This window comes from Periophthalmus magnuspinnatus, chromosome 18, assembly GCF_009829125.3.
Source record: "Periophthalmus magnuspinnatus isolate fPerMag1 chromosome 18, fPerMag1.2.pri, whole genome shotgun sequence".
Classification (NCBI taxonomy): Eukaryota; Metazoa; Chordata; class Actinopteri; order Gobiiformes; family Gobiidae; genus Periophthalmus; species Periophthalmus magnuspinnatus.
This window is the reverse complement of record NC_047143.1, coordinates 4,898,460-4,922,871: the sequence shown is the minus strand read 5'-3', so window position 1 is coordinate 4,922,871 and position 24,412 is coordinate 4,898,460. Positions and strand designations below refer to the sequence as shown.

Below are 24,412 nucleotides of genomic sequence, written 5' to 3'. Positions count from 1 at the left end.
TGACACATCGGGCTGTAGGAAGACGGGAGGGCATCTGACACACAGGGATATAGAAGGACAGGAGGGATCTGCAGATTAACAAGACACATTTGTCCAGACCGAGTGTCATATTTCTCCACCATCCCTCATGTCCAGATTTGATTTGATTCGAGACAAAACGTGAAAGTCTGGTTTTCCTGTTCTAAATTACAGGTTAGAACATTTTGAAAGGCGCATGAGCCGTCGAACACGTCAAACCGCATGCCTCTTCTCGGTACAGGTGAGCCACGCGTTTACTGACACCAGGAAGTTTTTTCTGGAGGATTAAACATGGGATGGAGATGGAGAGAGAAGTCACACATCGAACGGAACTTGAACGACTGAACACAACCAAGAATGGCTTCGAGGTGGGATTTCGTCGGGCTAATACTGGCCATCGTTTTGACCTCAAAGGGTAAGAACAGTAACGATTATTTCATTAAAATCTCAAACGTGGGATGTTTATTTAAATATTTTGTTCATTTGATATCAGATACACCGGAAAAACTGAAAAACTTAAACCGATTTGTCTCGAATAGTTTTGATTAAAGACTCATTTCAATTTGCCAATATTTTTGAATTTTTTCTTTGTTGAATTTTTCAGTTTTTCAGCAAATTTATCTCTCCATGAATTTTTTATTTATTTTATTTTTTTGTTTTATCAAAGGGCCCATATTACGCTATTTTCTGATCTGTGTTGTATTGTTTCCTATGTTTCCTCATCAAAAACATACCTAGAGTTGTGTTTTGTTTCATTCTCACGTGTTTAACACACTTTTAGAGTTCTTCACTCAAACAGAAAACACTCTGTTCCACCTTGTGATGTCACGTGGTAATACTTCACACACCTTCACTAGAGTCATTTGGATAATTTCAGCCCTGGAACTGCTAATCTCTACTGGAGAAAAGGTAAAACGTAGCCATCAATTTGAAAACAACCGCTTCAGGCAGACTAATAATAAAGTGTTACTCAAACGTGTGTGAACGAAACACAACTCCAGGTCTGTTTTTGATGAGGTAATGACATTTAAACCTCCTTAAAATCTCACAAAAGTCCATTTTACATGATAATTTACTCTTAAAAGTCAAAAGAAAATCTCCTGACAAGTCAAAAAAATGCTTTAAGATGCACTACGGAACTTTTCTGGTGAACAGTCTGCTCCCTGCGTCTCCATGGGGATGTTATTGCCGTTATGTATCACAGTATGGCATTAAACATAATCTATCTCTATGGATACGAGACACAGATTACACATTAAAATAGCTGTAATTTAATAAATGCTACAAAGATAAGATTAATGTCGTACTCTGGAACATTTCAATCGAGGCAATAAAAGGAGACGAGCAGGTGACAGACCCTCCCTCCAGGAAAGTTTCACAGTACGTCTTTAAGTTTTGATGTGGATGTTCTCTTTATCTTTATTTATACAAAAGAAGCCATGGGTGCCCTGTTCAAAATACAAGACAAAAAAAAAATATTAAAAAAAGTACTAAAGAAAAAAATAAAAATAATAAAAGAAATAATAATAATAAAAAGTAATAATAATAATAATAATAATAATAATAATAATAATAATAATAATAATAATAATAATAATAATAATAATAATAAAGCATATAAGTCCATATAAAACATTAAAAACAGGTGCAGGTGTGTGCATGTAAAAGTGTAAAAGTTTGTTACTAGATTATTATTAAATTGTGATTATTACATTTGTGGCACCAAAGTCTCCAGTTTTGCTTGATTTTGAAATGCTTTCCATTTTTGTGAAGCAAAACAGCCCAAAGCAATTAATCCCATCTCAGTCATAATGTGGCCAGTCCTTATAACACGCTTTTCGTTTCAACTTTTAATTCTTATTTTTATACATTTATCATTTTCACTAAAGAAAGGAATCAAAACATTAATCAGGTCAATCATTTCATAGCTGATACACAGGGATATAGCGGCACGGGAGGGCATCTGACGGACCCAGGAAGATTTTAAATGAGCTTGAAAATCCTCAAAGACAAAGAGATTTAATGATGATCTCCAAATATTACCAGCCACGTTTGTGTTTATTTTGACCAGAATTTGTAACAGGGCTCAAACAATGATTTCTATTATTTTTTTGTTATTATTCTTTTTTTTTTCTTTCTTCTTTTTTTTTTTTTTTCAAAGTGATTTATGGAATTAAAAAAGACATTAAAACCACAATACAACAAATCAAAACATAAATAATCACAAATAATCATCATAAAATTAACATTATAGGGAAAAAAGCGCAGAATAAAAACCTTTCAGTCCTGTTTATATATTTTAAATAATCTTTTCAATTTGAGAGAAGAACTCAGCCTAAATATGCAGCGTTTGTCTGAATGGAAAAAAACAGGTATGTATGTGATGAGGAAACAACATGAAAACACAGATCAGAAAACACTGATACAGGCTCTTTGTTCTTGTTATCAAAGTTCTCATAATCCGTCTATGATCTGGGTCAGATCTTTTTATAGAATGTGAACACGTTGGCTCTGACACACTTAAATGCTTCTGATTTGTGTCGTCTAATTGTTGCAACCTGTTGTGTTCTTTTGTGTGTCTCAGGGTGTCGGTCACAGTCGTGGGGTGAGTACACAGGCGCATTCTTCACATCGTGAGTCACCAAGGGCTTTACCTGCACACGATTCTTTTCGAACTCGCCAAAATGCAACACAACTTTAAACTTGCCAAAATGTGCAAAATGTGCAAAATGTTCCAAAATATACCAAAATGTGCAAAATATGTCAAAATGTGCAAAATGTTCCAAAATATACCGAAATGTGCAAAATGTTCCAAAATATACCAACATGTGCAAAATATGTCAAAATGTGCAAAATGTTCCAAAATATACCAAAATGTGCAAAATATGTCAAAATGTGCAAAATGTGCAAAATGTTCCAAAATATACCAAAATGTGCAAAATATGTCAAAATGTGCAAAATGTTCCAAAATATACCAAAATGTGCAAAATATGTCAAAATGTGCAAAATGTTCCAAAATATACCGAAATGTGCAAAATGTTCCAAAATATACCAAAATGTGCAAAATATGCCAAAATGTTCCAAAATATACCAAAATGTGCAAAATATGCCAAAATGTTCCAAAATGTGCCAAAATTTGGAAAATGTGCCAAAATGTGCAAATTATACCAAAATATACCAAAATGTGCAAAATATGTTAAAGTATGCCAAAATATGGCAAAATGTGCAATGTACCAAAATGTGCCAAATAAGTAAATATATTTGGCTCTGGCTTGAGACTGAGGAAATCTTGACCTGACAGATATTTTTCTGAATAAAAAACACAAACAGATCATTTTGGATTCACCAGGCAGGTCCAATGCAGAAATATAACGTGATACAAATGTCACACAGTTCATGTTGTGCTTCCTCTCAGGATATTTCACATTCTGAGGTTCCATTTGCTTCTTGCTCCAGTGCGTCCAGGTCCCTCTGAAGCCTTGGACTTTCTAGGGCTGCATGAGATCAGAAAAAGATGCGATATTTGACATTTTGCAGTATTTTAACATACTTTTTGCCACAATACGTTCAGTTCAATTAAAACAAAAATTCACATGTCTCCATTTACTAGTCAAACTGGGTCAAAATAGAAGCTTAAAAACAAAACTAACTCAAACTCAAGTGTAATGTAGGTTTCAATAAGGAAAATCATGAATAGAAACTGCCTTTTTGTCCATTTAACTTTGCAAAAACAACGTAGAAGTTTGTGTTGTTGCGATATATTTATTTTTCATTGACTTTTACATAACCACAGTCCCGCTGAGATTAAGAACCTCCCTTTATTGCTATGTCAGTTTTTGTGTATTCTCTTGCAGGGTGTGTGGACCACAGACTACGCGTTAGCCGCCGCGTTCCAAACAGGAAGTGAGCGTGGGCGCAAAGTGGTTCCTTTGAGCTGTGGTTGCACTTCACTTTCTATTGAAAATCTCGTCTCTCTGCAACTGCTGCTGTCACGCTCGTCATTTTGGTCTTAAAATGTTCGTATTAACCCGCGCTACGTGATTATTACACAATTTTCTCCCTAAATCAAGATATGAACATTAATAACCGGCAAATCTGGTGCCTGCTTTCCCTGAGATTGTTCCCGCTAGCGTTAGCATGTCACGATTATCAAGCCCAAAATAATTGCGATTAACTATTATAACATGCTAATTATTAAAGTTGGTGACAGTTTAAAATGTTATGGACATGAATAATTATGAATAAGTTCAATGTTTAAAAAAACGTTATAATATTGTACTTTTTTATCAGTTAAAAAAATAGAGAATATTCTGGACGAGCAGGGCCGTCAACTGAAATTTGGAGGCCCGGGGCAAGACGTTTCGCATGGGCCCCCTTCTAATGCAAATTAAAAGGAAGAAAGTCCAATTCTGGGCCCCCTAAAACCTGGGACAATAGATCCGTTTGTCCCCCCCCCATTGACTCGCCCGTGGATATGTTTTTTTTTGTTTTTTTTGGCACATTCTGGTGATAAAATGGCGATTATCTTTGTTGGCGATTATCACGATTATATAAAATGCCACGCTAAACGATATTATTGCATTGTTGTTATTGTCCCATCGCTAGTTAGCAACAGGTTTGATTGACAGCCTCATTGCTTAGCACCCGCCCCCTGCGAAACCAATGGTGCAGGCAGAAAGGGGCGTGTACGTTCAACAACCTCGCTCCTGATTGGCTCTTTGGTTTCACACTCGGATTTCCAAAATAGCAGATTAGCCGTTACAACTGCTAGCCTACGGGCGACGTCACACTCCCTCATCCCCCGCTTTTACGATCCCGTCTATGGTCCTAAGCTCGTGCGTTCTGTTCCAGTGTGCGGTCAGGCCCCCCTAAACACTCGGATCGTGGGGGGGCAGGAGTCGTCCCCCGGTTCCTGGCCTTGGATAGTCTCGATCAGACCTGGAGAGAGAGGAAAGGACCACGTCTGCGGAGGGTCCCTCATCAACGAGCAGTGGGTTCTGACGGCCGCGCACTGCTTAGACGCAATGTGAGTTTATTCTGAATACTTAAAATACTTTCACACCGATCAGGATATTGGTTTAAAAATAACTGTGGCTGGTTCACATTCATTCCTCTTTAATTCCAAATGGAAAAATCACACGCCACAAGAGCAGTGTTTTCTATTTTAATGTTTAAGTTCTCATTTTACGTTATTTTCTGATCTGTTATGATGTTGTTTTCTCATCATAATTTCTCACACGCTTTTAACACGCAAATCCTGTGTGTATTTGTAAAGCACAATTTGTACACAAAGTCATTCAAAGTCCTTTACGCAACAAGAAAGATGTTAAAATCACAACACAAATGAAGCTAAACATAAATAATCATCATAAAATTAACATTAAAAGAGAAGAGGCAGAATAAAAACCTTTCAGTCGTAGGTACAGATAAATAGAACTGTCTGGATTTAAACATGGACAAAGTAGAGGCATGTTTAGTCCTGGTTTAGTCCATGTATAGTCTGTGTTTAGTCCATGTTTAGTCCAGGTGTAGTCCAGGTTTAGGCCTAGTTTAGTCCTGGTTTAGTCCTGGTTTAGTCCTGATTCAGTCCGAGTTTAGTCCTGGTTCAGTCCATGTATAGTCCGTGTTTAGTCCATGTTTAGTCCAGGTGTAGTCCATGTTTAGTCCTGGTTTAGTCCTGGATCAGTCCTGGCTTAGTCCATGTTTAGTCCTGGTTTAGTCCTGGTTCAGTCCTGGTTTAGTCCTGGTTTAGTCCTGGTTTAGTCCTGGTTTAGTCCTGATTCAGTCCGAGTTTAGTCCTGGTTCAGTCCATGTATAGTCCGTGTTTAGTCCATGTTTAGTCCAGGTGTAGTCCTGGTTTAGTCCTTGTTTAGTCCTGGTTTAGTCCTGGTTTAGTCCTGGTTTAGTCCTGGTTTAGTCCTGGTTTAGTCCACGTTTAGTCCTTGTTTAGTCCTGGTTTAGTCCTGGTTTAGTCCTAGATCAGTCCTGGATCAGTCCTGGTTTAGTCCTGGTTTAGTCCATGTCCGGTCATACAACCAAAACAACATCACCACGGCAACAGCTCTAAAACAAAGCATCAGGGCCAAATGTGCTCTGTGCTTTTTGTTGCACATTTAAAAGCTGTTTAAGACTAAAAAATCCTGCAGTGTGTGGCCAGAGTTCTTCTCTTACACAGAAAATACTCTGTTCCACCTTGTGATGTCATCAAGTGGTAATACAGGAAGTGCTCCTCTGTGTTTTTAAACTCCATACACCTTCACTAGAATAATTTGGATGATTTCAGCCCTGGAATTGCCCATCTTTATTCAGCTAAAGGTAAAATGTAGCTGTTAACTTGAAAACTAGCACTTCATGACATCACAAGGTGGAACAGAACATTTTGAGGTTTGGAGATGTACAGACTAATACAGGTTCACTTAAACATGTGTGAATAAAACAAAACATGACTCTAGGTCTGTTTTTGATGAGGTAACAACATTATAACACGGTTTAAAGCTCACACGAGTCAATTTTGCGTAATTTCGGCTCTTTAAAATGCATCTACCATAATGTTTGAATTTGGATTGTGGAGAATAAACTGCGTCCAAAAAAACACCAAATGTAACTAACAAAATGGCACAAGTTTGAAAATCTACTTTGAATTTCAGTGTTTTTTGCAGTAAACATTATCAAGGTTTTTTTTTTTCATAAATTCAAAATGAAAATTCAGATTGTAAAAATTCAATGTTTATTTAACGTTGTTACATTTTCACACACACACACACACACACAAAAAAAAAAAAAAAAAATCCAGCATTGCATGGCATTAACAATCCATCCTAAGTGAGTGAAGTGTGACATCTGGGATCTTTGCTGCAAATATTTTAACTGTGAATTTAGACAAATAAAGGGCAAAGAATATTGATGTATTTAAATATATATATTTTTTTTAAACTGAGAAAATGTTACAGCTTTATACAATATCGCTGATGTAATATGTAGTCTAACGCAGTCCCTGCTCTCTCCTCTGGCCTTTAGAGCTGACGGAGATCTTGTCTATGTGTATTTGGGTCGGCACAACTACAACGACCCAAACCCGAACCAGGTGGAGCGGAAAGTGATCACCATGAAGCGCCACCCGCAGTACGACGACGTGTTTAACGAATACGACATGGCCCTCCTGAAGCTGGACAGCCCCGTCCCTTTCAGCCAGTACATATACCCCGTGTGCCTGGCCTCTGGGGGGAGCTCTGTGCACGCCGGGGTCAGCGCGTGGGTCGCAGGCTGGGGATACACGCAGGAGGGTGAGTACACGGCGCAGCGTACACCGTCTCTATCTGGCAACACAGGTTCAGATGAGATTCTAGTAACTTTTTTTTTTTAATTGTAAGAGCACAGGTTACATGCAGTCCCTTTAAAAGACACATATGATACACAATTAGCTTTTAACATTACTATAACGTTGCTTGAAACAAACCTGGAATTATTTAAAATGTCCCCGGATTGTTACATCATAGATAGAAGTCTCGCTCTCACAAACAAGCGACAGTTATTCATGATTCTGGAGATGTATTTAAGTGTTTTAAACCATGTTCTTCTTTCTGTCTGTAGGAAATTTCACGTTTCCAAATACTCTGCGGGAAGTCAGTATCCCGATCATCGGAGACAACCAGTGTAAATGTGCCATCCCCTTCTTCCTCCCACCGGACACTCTGTGCGCCGGGCTCCAGGAGGGGGGCAAAGACACCTGCCAGGTGAGACGGGGGCGAGGGCGTGTGACAGGTGAGACGGGGGCGAGGGCGAGTGACAGGTGAGACGGGGGCGAGGGCGAGTGACAGGTGAGACGGGGGCGAGGGCGTGTGACAGGTGAGACGGGGGCGAGGGCGTGTGACAGGTGAGACGGGGGCGAGGGCGTGTGACAGGTGAGACGGGGGCGAGGGCGAGTGACAGGTGAGACGGGGGCGAGGGCGTGTGACAGGTGAGACGGGGCGAGGGCGTGTGACAGGTGAGACGGGGGCGAGGGCGTGTGACAGGTGAGACGGGGGCGAGGGCGTGTGACAGGTGAGACGGGAGCGAGGGCGTGTGACAGGTGAGACGGGGCGAGGGCGTGTAACAGTTGAGACAAGGGTAAGGGCGTCTGACAGGTGAGACGAGGGCAAGGACGCATGACAGGTGAGACATGGACAAAGGGTTCTGACAGGTGAGACAGGGGCAACCAAGAGAGGGGCAGTCATTTTAGGATTCTCAGGGGGTATGTGATTTTGAAGTACACGTGACTGGTTAGAGTACTTTTTCACCAAACTTAATTCAGTGAAGTTTGTAATTTGACTTCTGGTTGGACACGGGCGGCAAATGTGACATAGAGGTAATTTTATAACTGTTACCTAGCAACTATAATGTTAACAATGTGTGTGTGTGTGTGTGTGTGTTACGATCCAGCTCATATAGGGTCAGGGAAATAACAAAAAAACAGGATGGAAAAATGTTAAAGTAAGAAGTAATTTAATGAACAGGGTTGTGGAAGTAATCTAAAATACTTAAACAGTACACAGTCAAGTGTTTCAAAACGAAGTCACTTTCACATTAGTGACGTAACAAAAGAGACACAATACACATACAAAATGGCAGACGGGTCACACACAGGCCAGCAGCCCCGAACATGTGTCCTGAATCTTATCAAATGGCGGCAGGAGGTGGGCCCCAGGATCGGCCAGGCTGGAAAACCTTCCTCCAATCATCAGCAAGAGCTCATACAGCCAGGATTTAATGGGGGAAAGGGACAGATTCAGGGACACACATGAAACATAATGAGCAAATATGAACAAGGAAAAGGAACTGAATGCCTAAAAAAACAAAAAAACAAAAGCAACAAAAGCAAGTTCGATTTGCAATTTATGTTCCCATTCCCATTTTAAACCTTTCTAGGAGCATTAACATCTGAGAGGAGAAATGAAACCTGAACTGTACGCTAATCCAAGAATCTCAACCATTTCAGAACATATTTGTAGAATAAGACACAGAATAAGCCCCAAGGAAACACAGGGAGGGCATCTGACACACAGGGAGGGCATCTGACACACAGGGACATTTCAGAACATGTTCGTACACTTCTAAACTACAGGGTTAGCAGTTTTAAAATGACAAACAGAGATATTTTACCTGACTCACCCCTGTGTCACTGGATGTATGACTTTGTGCTTGTGTGTGCAGGGCGACTCGGGAGGCCCCCTGGTGGTCAAAGAGGGCACGCGCTGGGTGCAGGTGGGCGTGGTCAGTATCGGCCAAGGCTGCGGTCGCGCTAAGAGTCCGGGCGTCTACAGCGAAGTGTCTCTGTACGAAGAATGGGTCAAGAATGAGACGACCTCCGGCAACACGCCCGGCTTCGTCAGCGTCAAGGCAACGGGAGAAGATCCAGACAAAAGCTTTACCTGTACTACACCTGCTCCTGCTACTACTACTGTTGCTGCTACTAATACAACTACTCAAATTACTACTCCTCCTCTTCCTAATATTACATATACTACTACCACTACTACTACTCTTCCTCCTCCTCCTCCTAATATTACATATACTACTACCAATACTACTTATCCTCCTCCTCCTAATATTACACATACTACTACCACTACTACTTATCCTCCTCCTCCTAATATTACATATACTACTACTAATACTACACCTTTTACTACTTTTACCACAGAAAGTACTACAGATGACGATAAAAGTGTATTTGGCAATGGGGAAAACATTATGTTGAGTCAGGTGCTCTACTTGTGCGGTTTAGCCTTGTCACTTTTCGCATTGGGCTAGAGGTTCTATTACTACATAGAATACAAGAATACTACTACTACTACTTCTACATCTACTGCAATGGCACTACTACTACTACTACTGCAAACTACTGCTACAACTATGGCACTACTATTACTGCTACTACTACTAAAACTATTACTACTACTACTAAGTCAAACTATTGCTGCTACTCAGGCACTACTACTACTTCTAGTACTACTACTACTACTACCTCTGAGATAGTGTGGAGTTTTAAAAAAAAAACTGTGAAACCTGATTTTCAAACTATGAAAAGAGGAGTATATATTTAAATTCAAATCAGATAAGTAGAATAATCCGCTGATTCGGTAACTCAACGCAGGATGGGTTGTATTGCAGAACTTACAGAAATCAGATGAATTTAAATTTAAAGACACAGTACGTCACTTTCTGGAGGCGGCACGTCACCTGCGCGTTTCCATGTAGTTAAAACCATGGAAATGCGCCACGGAGACAGATACAAGAAGGTATATAGAAGTTTTATTCCATGCTGTGATTATAGCCAAAGGAGCAACATTTCCATGGAAACAAGTGAGAAGCCCACCTCCAGGCCAAATACGAGTCAGGTTTGTGGAGATGCAAGCCCACTCAAAGTAAAGACCATAGACTTTCGTGGTCTTGCAGATTTCTTTAGTGCATAATAGTGTTTAAAGTGTGTGGTGAGGGGTTTTACAGCTGCAAAAACATATAGAATAATTGTAAAAAGTAAAGCTGATACTTCGGATTTCTTCTGTTGCGGGTTATTTTTAGAACAAAACCCCCGCGATAAACGAGGGACCACTGTATATGTAAATGGACATAGCTAACCTGCTAGCCGCCATGTTCCAAATAAAAAGTGCTCACGGGCTCTTTTCGTTCGTTCGTATTAACCCGCTCTACGTGATCCTGTTTTGTTTTAGTTTTTTTCGCTATTGTGTCCGTAACTCACGATATGAACATCAATAACAGACCAATCAGACGCCCCCATTAGCGTTAGCAACAGGTTTGACAGAGAATTGTAAATTAGGTGCGTGCTCCCTGCTGAACCGGCGGTGCAGGGGGAATGCCTCGCTCCGGGTTGGCTCTTTGGTTGCTATGATACTCGCGGTGGGAATTCCAAACATGTAACTCTGCTCCATATCGACTCCTATACCTGCGCTAGACTCGATGAGCTTCATTTGTCTGTAAACGCTGTGGATGACGTCACACTCACTTAGTCCACTTCTTTATACAGTCTACGGTGAGGACGCGTGATTTTGTTTGTTTTAAGTGCAATAAAAATGTTACGTACTGTGGTTTTAAGCACTGACTCCTTGGTTTATTTTCGTTCTGTTTTCTTTGTGTTATTAATGGCATTGTTGTCACGACCGTACGTGTTTTTAACGAGGCGTCACATTAAAGCAGAGCTGCACAGACGACACACTTTCTGTCTTATATTTAACTGTGAGTGTATTTTAGTTTATGATGAAAATAATAAAAAAAAATCTACAAAGACGACTCCATAGCCTCCTCATTGTTTGCGTTCAGGGCCGGTCCAGCGTATAAGCAGACTGAGCAGCTGCTTTGGGCCCCGAGGCCACCAGGGGGCCCCCATGAGCCAATACATTTATATTGAAAATAATATAATAAATTATTCATCACAAGATTCTAAACTTGGTCTGAACTGGGGGAAAAATTTGATTGGCGATTTATGTTTTAACAATGGGATTTTGTTCAAAGTTTGCATTTTGAGAAACTAATACAAAAATCAGAAGTCAGAACGTGTTTGTACAAATCTAAACTAAAGGGTTCTCAGTTTTTATCAGTGTTGAAAAGTAATGAAGTAGTCATTTTTAAGTGGTACAAGTGAATACTTCATTTTTACTTCACTACATTTGAGAGCAGTATCTGTACTTTCTACTCCACTACATTTTTTAACAAGACTGAAAAGTAAAAGTATTTGTATTATTGTTTGAGACCTGCAGAAAAGGCTGAGGGTTTATTTTTAACATGTTCACAATTAAAGCAAAAAATATACAAATAAAAAAATAAAAAAATATATTCAGTTGTTTCTTTTGAGCAAAATTCAGCACAAATATTTATCAAAATCATTATATTTGAAGCTTTATAAGACCACAAAATCTTTACTTTTTACTCTTTTTTACTCTAGATTTTTTTTCTCTTACTTGAGTATTCTTTTTTGCTGCGGTATCTGTACTTTTAACAAAATGAAGTACTTCTTCTGCTGTTTTTTTATGCAGAATAAGACAGGAGATTGTGCTGTTTGTGGAGGAAATTATGGTACTTCAAAAAATGTCGGTTATAATGTCAGTCGGTTCTGGCGCGAGAGAGGAAGTGGGGACCAGACTGATAACCCTCTGTATCAAAAATACACAGATATCAGGGCAAATACTAACCCCTGTCCTCATTCGACACTATGACATCATGTATAGTACTGGCTGAGGTTCAGACAGAGCAGTGCCTCCCACCAGCATCATCTAAAATTTTGCAAAAACCTATAACTGAAAAGTATTTTTATTGATCCAAAGCCTAGAAAAAACATGTTTTGGTCCAGAGCAAAGAGAAACATGAGGTATGTGCTCTTAATATAGTGAAACCTCTGGGGAAAGTTACAAGTTAAAGCTCTGGTGGGTGGAGTCCTACAAATACAACCACTTTGACAGCAGCGGTTTACAGTCAGACCAATATGTCCTGCTCCCATCTGCTCCTGGGCTTCGCTCTGGTTCTTTCGGCTCTTTACGGTGAGGAAAAAGTTCAATATTTCTACTTTTTCATGTGTAGGCTGGTGGAGTGAAGTACTGAAGTAAGAGCAGTAGGAAAAGTAAAGGTAGTGAGTCAGGGAATTACTCAAGAGTACTGAGTAACTCCACTGTCAGGATGTATATGTTCTTCAGGGTATTGTTTATAGTCCGTCTGTCTTTTTAAAAGGACAGAATATTGTGCTTTGAATTGTTAATTGCTATGGTAACATGGTACTTTACTTTAGTCCGTGAGTGCTGAAGCAGTAATAAACACAGCTCTTTATATCCTCTATGATTATTTCTATTTAATTCATTAGTATTAATATTGCGTCTGTTTTCTTTCAGGTTCTCATGCACAAGGTGAGCTCCATTCACATTAATGATATCATAGGACTGTATGTGACTTTCAGGTTTATTTTCAAAGTTATGCATTTTAAAATTGAAGGTAAAACTGCATGTTATTCAAATGTGGATATTGTTCTAATTTTACAAACATATTTTTTTGGAAACTCTTAAATTTCACGTTGACTTCAGTGCAATACATGTGCACTTAAGTGTTTGAGTGAACGTTTATGAGAAGCACACGTATAAACCAGGACAAAACCAGGTCTAAACCATGACAAAACCAGTTCTGATCCAGGTCTAAACCAGAACAAAACCAGGTCTAAACCAGGAGAAAACCAGTTCTAAACCTGGACGAAACCAGTTCTGATCCAAGTCTAAACCAGGACAAACTAAGGACTTTAAACCTGGACGAGGGGGCCTTTTGCCTCTCACACACCTGGAGTACTGTCCTGAAGAAGTCGGGCTGCAGACGGAGGTAAGAAGACAGTGCTGTTTGAACCTCGGTCTGAGAAAAGAATCTAGAAAAACGTCATTATCGTAAAACCAGATGAACCACATTGGATCAGTAGATTGTGTGTGAGAGATAAACAATAGGAGAAAGAAACATGTCAGGCTTTTGTTTATGATAATTCTGCCAAACCTGACAGAATGAAAAAACATAATGAAAACATGTCCCACATTTACTACAGTGTTATCTACGATCATCAGGTTACACTGAGAGGGAGGGGACACTTTTACCACTTATACTCCTGTGTGGACCTCAAGGTGTAAAACAGGACTAAACTGGGACTAAACCAGGACTGAACCAGGACTGAACCAGGACTGAAGTAAGATTAAACTAGGACTAAACCAGGACTAAACCAGGATTGAACCAAGACTAAACCAAGAGTAAACTAAGACTAAACCAGGACTAAACCAGGTCTGAACCAGGACTAAACCAGGACTAAACCAGGTCTGAACCAAGAGTAAACCAGGACTAAACAAAAACTAAACCTGAACTAAACCAGGACTAAACAAAGACTAAACCAGGACTGGACCAAGAGTAAACTAAGATTAAATAAGGATTAACAAGAACTAAACCAGGACTAAACCAGAACTAAACCAGGATTGGGTGAGCACTAAACCAGGTCTAGTTAATCAGAAGTACATTACAAACCATCAGGACTAAACCAGGACTAAAGACAAACATGGACCTGAAGAACACGTGCTTTTATCTGGACACACTTCTATTCTGTTGCATTCATTATTATGTTACATTTTGGGCATTTTAAATCACAATGTTGATCTAAAATGAGAACTCAGTTTTGTTACTGTAAAAGTACCTGATACCAGAGCAAAATAGTACTAGTATCACATGAAAAAAAAAAACTGTTTAAAGTATTTTGCAGAGATTTAAAAGTATTAGAAGTATTAAAGCATCAAATGTAATGATTTTGATAAAGAATTGAGCTGATTTTAAATGATTTGATCAATTTCTGTGTATTTTTTTTGTGTATTTAGTTTGTTCAAAGTTTAGTTTTAACATTGACTCAAATTAAATGTGCTAAAAATAATCCTCAGCATTTTCAGCAAGTCTCAAACCATAACAAAAATACTTTTACTTTTCAGTCCTGTTCAAATATGTGGTGTAGTAGAAAATACAGATACTGCTCTCAAATGTAGTGAAGTGAGAGAAAAAGTGTCCATTGTAAAAGGTACTTAAGTAAAGTACAGATGCATAAATTTTACTTACTGGTAAGTACAGTACTTTATTACTTGTACTTTGTTACGTTCCACCACTGCTCTAAGTACAACTACGAGTGTGTCAATAAGACAAACATTGTTCCTCTGAAAAGGAGATTGTGCAGAATCCCAGGCTGATTCTGAAATGTTCCTGTTTATTACATTCTGATGAGTTCCTGATGTGTACGTTACGGGAAGTCCAGCATGATTTCGACATCGGCTGAAACAGCAGTGGAGTAGTGCAAATAATTTGAGGCATGTTTTCATTTTGTTTTGTTACTTTACTTTTTAAAGATCTCGTATTTTAAAGATCTCATATTACACAAAATTGACATGTGAGCGTTAAGCCATGTTATGTTGTTACCTGGAGCTGTATTTTGTTTCATTTACACATGTTTGAGTAACACTTTATTAGTCTGTCTACATCTCCAAAGCTCAAAATGCTCTGTTCCACCTTGTGATGTCATGAAGTGGTAAGTGGTAGTTCAAGTTAACAGCTCCTTTTACCTTTAGTTCTGTACAGATTAGCAATTCCAGAGATGAAATTATCCAAATGAGTCAAGTGAAGGTGTGTGAATTTTAAAAACACAGTGGAGCACTTCCTGTATTACCACATGATGACATCACAAGGTGGAACAGAGAGTTTTCAGTCTGAGAGAAGAACTCAGCCTAAATATGCAGGGTTTGTGTAAGTGAAACTACAGGTCTGTTATAACATAGATCAGAAAATGGCGTAATGTGGGTCCTTTAAGTTCAAAATGCTAAAGAAAATGCAACAGAAACCAACAAAGTGTGCTACCACTGGTGACGCTCTCTTCCATAGTAAAGGAAAACTTCAAATGTGTCAACTGGATAAGAAAAGTGTAGGACTGAAATGTTTGGTTGCTCATCCAAACCACTTCTTCAGTTCTGGTCAGATTCACTGCTGAAGGAGGAGCTAACTACACTGAAACTGGAAACATCTATTGTTTAAAGTTAAAACAACTAAAGGTATTTTTATTATAACTAAATTTATATTTATTATAACTAAATTTAAGTAAAAGTTAAAAAGGTAGAAAATTTGAATTTTATTACAAAAAGCTAAAAGTTGAATTACTTTCTAAAGTAGCCCTAAGAATTAAAAATGAGCAAAGTTAAGATTACCAAAAAACAAAACAGGCTGGGGCCCCCAGTGGTGAGGAGACCATCGAGATGAGAAGTGCAAACACTAAACTTATAATCCCAGTGCATTAAATCACACGCAGAGGTGCCTCACCCAACCACCAGGGGGCACCCAGCGTTACTGAAACAAAAAGACAAGAAGGTTAATTATATGAGCCAGTTGGTTAAAATCTGTTTACAAATTATACATAAACCAAAAATAATGTAATGGAAAACAAAATAAAACATAACAAAACTGCAAAAGTAATATGACTAAACAACAGCAGCTTTAGCCACCGTTTAATGACAACCAGAAACTAAACAGCCAGCCCCGTTTAAACAAATGTACTTTACGTCACAATTAGCTAAAATATTTAGTTGTAACTTTGACCTGTGTCAACCTCTGTAGCACCTCAGCCCAGAGCAGACAGGAGCACACTGCAAATACACACTTTAGGTCAACTGTCACAATGACTGCACATGTTCATGTGTGCACATGTTCATGTGTGCACTTGTTCTTCATGTGTGCACATGTTCATGTGTGCACATGTTCATGTGTGCACATGTTCATGTGTGCACATGTTCATGTGTGCACATGTTCATGTGTGCACATGTTCATGTGTGCACATGTTCATGTGTGCACATATTCACGTGTGCTGAGCTGTTGATGTTGAACTCACTGTGTGTCAAAGCTAACAGTCACTTATATTAAAATCACAAAAAAATTAAATAAACTACCTATTATAATTCAAATTAATTAAAATAAAGACCAATTAATTATTTTTAAATGTAGAATACTTCAGTTTGTTGTTCTAATATTTATTATGCCTCAAAATTAGCATTAGCATTAGCATTGAGACTCTCAACACAGTGTCCTCCAGTGAAGTGTTTTTTAGTGCATTTTATTTATGTAGTTTTTAAGATGTCACCAGTGACATCCACCTGCAGCTCCCTGTCCACTGCCTGAGCCTATCCCCCTAACCTCTGACCCCTGACCTCTAACCCACCCACACCTCCCTGTCCACTTACAGGAAGTAGTGATGCAAACAGAGAGGTTTCTGAGAATTACTGTGCACAGAGCCAAGTGGATGGAACGGGCTTGAACCACTGGGACTTTATCCTCCTCTGGAGATACTAAGTCCAACCCCAAAGGGAGGAGTTTCAGAGTGAAACTGATGAAGCTGCTTCTTATGGGGTTGGGTCTGATGAAACATCTGTCTCCCATATGCAGTCTTGTATGTTGTGTTTTAGCAGCGTGCGGACAGCCGTTCCTGCGTCCCCGGATCGTGGGCGGAATCGATGCGGCTCCTGGGTCCTGGCCCTGGATCGTGAGCCTCAGTACCAGCGAGAAATACCACAACCACTTCTGTGGAGGCACCCTGATCACCGATGAGTGGGTGCTGACCGCCGCACACTGCATGATCCCTGAAGGTGAGAGAGGAGAGAGGGAGGAGAGCGAGGGAGGGAGGGAGAGGGAGGGAGAGGGAGGAGAGAGCCCAGCTCAAATAAGACGTGGAGGTCAAACCAGGCTGAAAACTGTGATGAAACGCGCTGTTGTTTCATGACCACAGTTAGATGATATCTTCAGGTCTCTGGACTCCATAGGAAGTTCAATAGTTCCAAACATTTCTGTGTGTGTCTGTAATCTAGTCTAACGGCTCTATCCCTCACCTGTCTCTAAACACAGATAACACCACGGTGGTGTACTTGGGGCATCACTCAGACGAGGACCTGTCACCAACAGAAACCAGGCACGTGTGGGAGACGCGGTGCCACCCGGAATACAACACCACAGGGAAGATGGAGAACGACATCTGCCTCCTGCGTCTCTCAGCTCCGGTGCACTTCATGCCCCACATCCAGCCCATGTGCCTGGCGGCGCAGGGCAGCACCTTCCCCTCAGGCTTCTCCTCCTGGGTCGCAGGCTGGGGAGTGATGGATGAGGGTGAGTAAAGCGCTTCAATATATTATAAGTCATAAAATCTTATTTTTATGATGTTTTTATGATATTTTTGAGATGTCATTGCAATGCCAAGAATGTTCCACAGTAGGGCATTAAGCAAGTAGACAGCCAGGTGAGTCCATTATGTTTGTTTCTTTTGTTTTTTCAATAAATACACCTGTAATTGAATAAATGCAAGATAGCTAGATTTAATGCCTCACTGTGGAACTTATATACTGTCATAACGACGGGCAAAGGGAGGCCATATATATATATATATATATATATATATATATATATATATATATATATATATATATATATATATATATATATATATATATATATATATATATATATATATATATATATATATATATATATATATATATATATATATATATATATGAATATGATTATGGGTGCAGCACTTCCAGATCCTTTGCCCCTGGCTCTAGTTCACTTTGTATTGAAAAACTATTGCCCGTCTATCTGTAACTGCTGCTCGTCATTTTGGCCTTAAAATGTTTGTATTAATGGAGCGTGACATTGGCAGGCGGATCATTGCTGTGCACATCTGTGATGTGGTCGCTGTAATGGTCTTGTGGGAAAGAAAGAGCTGAGTCGAAAGGCAAATCTTTCGATTTACAGCTCAATCTCTGTTCCTCCCCTCACCTATGGTCATGAGCTCTGGGTAATGACCAAAAGGACAAGATTGTGGATACGGGCAGCTGAAATGGGTTTCCTCTACAGGGTGGGTAGGTGCTCCGTTAGAGATAGGGTGAGGAGGTTAGTCACACAGGAGGAGCTCGGGGTAGAGCCGCTGCTCCTCGACGTCGAGAGGAGCCAGCTGAGGTGGCTCAGGCATCTGCTCAGGATGCCTCCCAGACGCCTCCGAAGGAGGTGTTTCAGACATGTCCCACTTGGAGGAGGCTCAGGGAAGACCCAGGAAACACTGGAGGGACTATGTCTCTCGTGTGGCCTGGGAACATCTTGCGGTCCCCCCGGAGGAGCTGGAGGACGTGTCTGGGGTGTGGGAAGTCTGGGCGTCCCTGCTTAGACTTATGCCCCTGTGACCCGGCCCTAGATAAGTGGAAGAAAATGGATGGATGGACATTCGTATTGACCTACTCTGCATAATCCTGGTGTTCTTATTTCACTATTGTGAAATATATGAACAGATATGAATATTAATAACAGACAAATCAAGCACTTTATTTCAGCATTGCTAAGCATCTACTCCCTGCCAAACCAGCGATGCAGGCAAAAAGGAGTGTTAATGTCAACAGGCTTGCTCAGGATTGGCTCGATGGTTGCTATGATACTTGGGGTCAGAGTTCCAAATATGGAACTTGGCCCCAAACTCACCCCTGTAGCCACTAGCCTCTATGAGCTTCATTTGACTGGAGCCAAACGCTATGGGTGACGTTACACTCAGTTCACCTCTTTATACAGTCTATAGTGAATATGGAAGGAGAGACACTGACCTCTGACCTCTGTATTGTATCTGTGTGAAGAAGCAGAAGATGTTGCGGACACACTGCAGGAGGTGGAGCTTCCCATCGTGGGGTTAAACGAGTGCAGGTGCCTGAATGAAATTTCCATCCCAGACAAGACCATCTGCGCTGGTTTCAAAGAGGGAGGACGAGACAGCTGTTCAGTGAGTCCTCATGATCCCACAGGAAATTAAATCAAATTCAAATCACACATAGATCCTGGTAAAATGCCTGGTACAAAATGCCACACTCACCCTATCCACACATGCACCACGCACCGTGTAGGTCACATTCTCATTTACAGTGATTACCTGGACAGGAATTCAAACAAAAAACAATACAGGTGGGAAGTACTCAGTTACATTTACTCAGTTACATTTACTCAGTTACATTTACTTCAGTAACTTTTTAAAGAAATTGTATTTTTCAGAGTACTTTTCTAGCAGCATACTTTAAACTATGTAACTTGTTTTAGATCAATCCTCGGGTGTCACAGATTAAAACTATATAGCAGATAAAAGTAAAGTATAATGTCTTCCTTAACGAGTCAAAACTACTTAAAGGAAAGGAAATGTATGTAAGATTTTTATTTGAAATATTCCATGAACATGACCTTTGCCCTCAGATAAAGGACCCTATCTAAAGCCCAGCCCCTGCAGCCCGTCATCAGCCACAGTGAATTCTGGAGGTTCAGAGCTTTCACATGAGGCCTGTCCATAAACTGAGAAAGAGACTTAAGGCTTTGGCAGCCCAGGTTCAGTTGTGGTTGTTGTGGTTGTAGTGCCTTTTTTAAAACTATAAGAGCATAGGTTATATGAAGTTCCTTTAACGTTAATATATTGGATTCAAGGTATGTACATATTGATTATTTTGCTCACAGCCCTGACCTCTCTCTCTCGTTCCCCCTCTCTCTTTCTCCCCCTCTCTTTCTCTCTCAGGGTGACTCGGGCGGTCCTCTGATTGTCCAGTTAAACTCGATCTGGGTGCAGGTGGGCGTGGTGAGCTTCGGTCAGGGCTGTGCACATGCAAACCTCCCGGGTGCGTATGCCCTGGTGCCTGAGTACCAGAAGTGGATCAGCCTCATGGTGGGCTCATCCAGCGAGCCCAGCTTCGTGCTGTTTGCCCCTCCGGATAGAGACTATGATGAGGAATACGTCTGTCAAAAGAAGATGACGACGACCTTAGACGATGATTCGTCTGAGTCTGAGTCAGATGATTATTATCAGTCTGAGTCTGTGCTGGACAGTGGGTCCCAGAGGCTCTGCAGTCGACTCCTCACACTGTGGACCATTGTGTCATGTGTCAGAATGACACTAATATCAGATTAAAGACACTGTACCTCATTTTTACTGTTTTAAAAATGTGAAATATAGAACTAGTTCATGTCAGACTGTTTGTAGTGGTTCAAAGTGACTCACCTTATGCTCTGAGGCCTATTATTATTCATGATGAAGACTTTATAAGTGCTTCTCTCAACTTTCATAGGCCAGAGCAGAGTTTTGCCATGACAATAAAACTAACACCAACTAGCACTTTAACCACACCCTTCCTGATGTTAGGATGATAAAACTCTTTAAATCGAGCATATTTTACTTACATAGCAGTTTCATTTTGACCTTGAGAGCTGCTCATACAATATATCAGCACTGGCAAGACACATTTTGCTCAAATATATGGGGAAAAAATCTGGTACACGGGCTTAAAAGTTGTAATTTTCCTGGAGCTCCTGCTTGTCTCTATGGAGATCCTATTGTTTTGCCTAGAAATTTCCAGTGTTCCACAGTATGGCTTTGAACTTGCCTATCTCCACGGAGACAAACAGATGACGCCACTAAGACAAGCTACAGGTCAGATCTGTGGATGTGAGCCCACTCACAGAACGATACTTTTAGTGAGAAAAATAACTGTAGATAGTCATATATGTCATATATAATGCCATACTATGGAATATTCCAGGCAAAGCTATAACAAGCAACAACCAGCAGACTTAGACTTTAGACTTTTAGACTTTATCATAAAGTCCTTTCTCAAAGGTCGTCATCTGGCCTGTTTTTAAAATGGAGACACTTCTATCCAGAAATCATGTTCTGGTCTGAGAGTCTTGTATTTGTACTTCTCTGAGCCGCATTAGTCCTGCATTAGTCGGTACAGGACTGAAACTAAAAGCACTGGTATCACCCATCACTACTAGCTCCATTGTCTGGTAAATCCAGACTGATATCTCTCTGTATGTCAGTCTGGATTTGCCAGAACCAAAAATGATCGTCCAATCAGATTTGTTTATTTCAGTGTCATATGTGAAATGAAGGAGCTCATTGGTCACTCATCATTTTGAGTAAAATTACATTTCTCAAACCTCTGATTAACAGAGTTTATCGCTTCACTCGTTGATTCTCATTGTCCATGTCACCTGTCAATCATGCCCATTGGAATCCTGGGAGATTCACTGGTGACCAGACTCACATGTTTGTAAACAGTACTGGAGAAGTGTGGATATGTCAGAGATGTTTAATACTACAGCTTTGTGTCAGATAAAATGTATTTGAAATCTACTGCATGAAATACAAAATAAAAGAATGTTTGAAGTAAACTCAAGTGCAGCAGGTACAAGTTTCAGTCATCATTTTCCCTTGTGGTCTTATTATTATTGTCCATATTTTTCTCAAATGTTTTTCTGGAAAACAGTGGTGTCAGATTCCACTGCGTCCTGAGCAGACAATACCTGCGCTGTATGAGAAACCCCGGGAGGAGCAGGGTGGAGCTGTTCACTTGGTTTAACTTTATTTTTGAATGTTCTGTGTAGGACAGAGCAGAGCCACAATGGACCAGGACCAGCGCTCGTCACTGTTTGTTTTTTTGATCATTTTCCTGCTAAAAGGTACAGACTTTTTTTATTATTAGTAAGACATTATGTATTTGATTTAGTTTTGAACAAAGGTGCATAGGGCTCCTGTATAGTGAAATTACATTTTTTATATATTTGCACATTTATCTTGCTCACTATTTGGGTATTTTTATGAATTTATGTTGTTGTTGTTTTTTTTTCTCTCTTTCAGGCTGCCACTCACAAGGTAATGAACTATGGCACATTTAAGGGGCTGCTCACACTTTCTTTTAAACTCACTTAAGTGCGGTCATGGAGTTGGTTTAGTCCAGTCGTGGTTGAGTTCTGGTCCAGGTTCAGTTCCTCGTTAGTCATAGTTTTGGTGACGGCTCTCACTTCAGTCAGATAAGACCTACTGCGGTTAACCCTTTAAGGACTCAGTACATTATCGACCATTATAGCACACCTAGACATTTTTTCTTTTTTTAGTCATAAAAATCATGTTAAAGGAGGTATCAGCCTGTACTTTTGCCCTTTTTCACACAACTACCTCTATTTTACAAATCCAGCCTTATTTTTCCTTTGCTGCATCAAATAAGTGTAATACCAGTTTAAGTAGAAGAAAAATGTAAAAAAACAAAAAAACAAATGTACTTTTGGGTAACTTTTATGCAAGCAAACAATGAAAAAACTATCTGGACAGCTCCGAAACACGTTAAATTACATATTTGAACAATAATCAACATTTATACAAGAGATTATGCAGATTGTATTTAGGGTTAGGTTTTTACAGCCCTTCCTGTAAAAAAAAGTCATGCATTTATGCAGCTAAGACATTGATTTTGCCACGTCATATTTTTTGGAATGTCTACTAAAGAATATCTGAAGTTCTGCAGATTATAAGTTTGTAATCTTTGGTAACATAAGTAACATATTTAAAGAGCCCCATGCCTCTGCTTTGAGACGCCGTTTGAATTTCCATGATCGCACAAATGGTTGCGGAGTTACAGCAATGGAAAGTCCAAAACCGCGAGTCTATCGGCGACAATAGCATCCGACGCTATAGGGTTAAGTGGTATCGGTTCTTGGTATCGGCAACACATTCATAAGTATTAGTTCAAGCACCTGGTATCAACCCGATAATTGATACTGTTCCAGCTCAGATTAAAAGCGTTTAGACAGATGACAGATTTATAGACTTATGTTTGTTGTCATGTTTGTGTCCCATGTTAGCGTGTGGTAGAGCCATGTTCAACCCCAGGATCGTGGGAGGAGATTCGGCCGATCCGGGACATTGGCCGTGGCAGGTTCATCTGCTCATGACCGACTCGAAGGGAAACAGGATTTTCTGTGGAGGCTCCCTGATAAATCACGAGTGGGTCCTGACCGCTGCCCACTGCCATGAGGACAAGTATGAGCTTTTTCTCTGTAACGCAACAACAGCAACAGGTTTTCAGCTTGTTCCTGCCAGGGGACTGGAGAAAACTCAAACTAGGGCGTGGTTGGACATCAGTTTAAGTTTAAGTCTACTCTAAAATTGCTTATTAGCCGATTTGGAGCAGAGGCAAACGGCTGGACTCTTTGTGAAGCTGATGCTCTGTAGTTTTGACCTCACTCTGCACAGAGGAACATCACATTTCAAACTCACCGGGATTGTTTTTGGTAAATATAAGCGTAAATATAGTTGGCGTGAAGGACGTCTGATTGCATTTCTTGGGTTTTGTCAATTCCCACGTCAAAGCTGAAGCATATCTCACTAGAAAAGAGATTTAGGGACTTGTAATTAGGTCAAAATAAATGATTAATTCTCTCTCCGTTCCAGACTGATGGGCCTGACCCGGGTCTCTTTGGGCATCAGTTCCTTCAGTGACACACCTGTGCAGAGGGGCGTGGTCCAGGTGGAGCTGTATCCAGGATATAGCGGCAGAGGGAACGACATCGCCCTCCTGAAACTGTCCTCTCCGGTCATATACTCCCAGTTTGTCCAGCCCGTCTGCTTGGCGCACACCGACAGCTTCTTCGACCACGGGCAGAGCGCCTGGGTGTCCGGCTGGGGTCGCGTGGAGGAGGGTGAGGCTCTGACGGGGTTTAAAGAGGAACCAGACTAAACTAAAGTCTGTCATTTTTGTGCAAACTAGATCATTGTGCTTGTCCACGATCCAGAATACACACTTCTTCATCAATACTTTATGAAGATGTGAGTCTGGTCTCTGGTGAATCTCCTGTTTTCAGATGGGCGTGATTGACAGGTGAATTAGCCAATCAGGGACATGCATGGTCTGTCTGTATCGTAAAGTGTCATAGGGATTGAAAAAACATTGGGGAGTTCTGCAGAATCAATGAGCAAAGCACTGAACTCTGTAAATCTGAGGTGAGAAAAGTGCGATGTTCAGTG

At 40.3% G+C, this 24,412-nt stretch overlaps 1 protein-coding gene across 1 annotated transcript in view; it reads left to right on the top strand.

Annotated features, from left to right (window-relative positions):
- Positions 1 to 305: 305 nt before the first annotated feature.
- LOC117386692 (uncharacterized) overlaps positions 306 to 24,412 on the top strand; it is a 43,946-nt gene continuing 19,839 nt past the window's right edge. The window contains exons 1-16 of the mRNA XM_055229240.1: positions 306 to 433; positions 2,603 to 2,623; positions 4,870 to 5,044; positions 7,036 to 7,301; positions 7,609 to 7,751; positions 9,208 to 9,631; positions 12,471 to 12,548; positions 12,894 to 12,908; positions 17,010 to 17,186; positions 17,443 to 17,700; positions 19,215 to 19,357; positions 20,132 to 20,512; positions 20,977 to 21,040; positions 22,250 to 22,264; positions 23,251 to 23,428; positions 23,840 to 24,087. Of these exons, the coding sequence (XP_055085215.1) occupies positions 376 to 433; positions 2,603 to 2,623; positions 4,870 to 5,044; positions 7,036 to 7,301; positions 7,609 to 7,751; positions 9,208 to 9,631; positions 12,471 to 12,548; positions 12,894 to 12,908; positions 17,010 to 17,186; positions 17,443 to 17,700; positions 19,215 to 19,357; positions 20,132 to 20,512; positions 20,977 to 21,040; positions 22,250 to 22,264; positions 23,251 to 23,428; positions 23,840 to 24,087 (2,644 nt within the window). The 5' untranslated portion in view covers positions 306 to 375. The remainder of the gene's footprint in view (positions 434 to 2,602; positions 2,624 to 4,869; positions 5,045 to 7,035; positions 7,302 to 7,608; positions 7,752 to 9,207; positions 9,632 to 12,470; positions 12,549 to 12,893; positions 12,909 to 17,009; positions 17,187 to 17,442; positions 17,701 to 19,214; positions 19,358 to 20,131; positions 20,513 to 20,976; positions 21,041 to 22,249; positions 22,265 to 23,250; positions 23,429 to 23,839; positions 24,088 to 24,412) is intronic.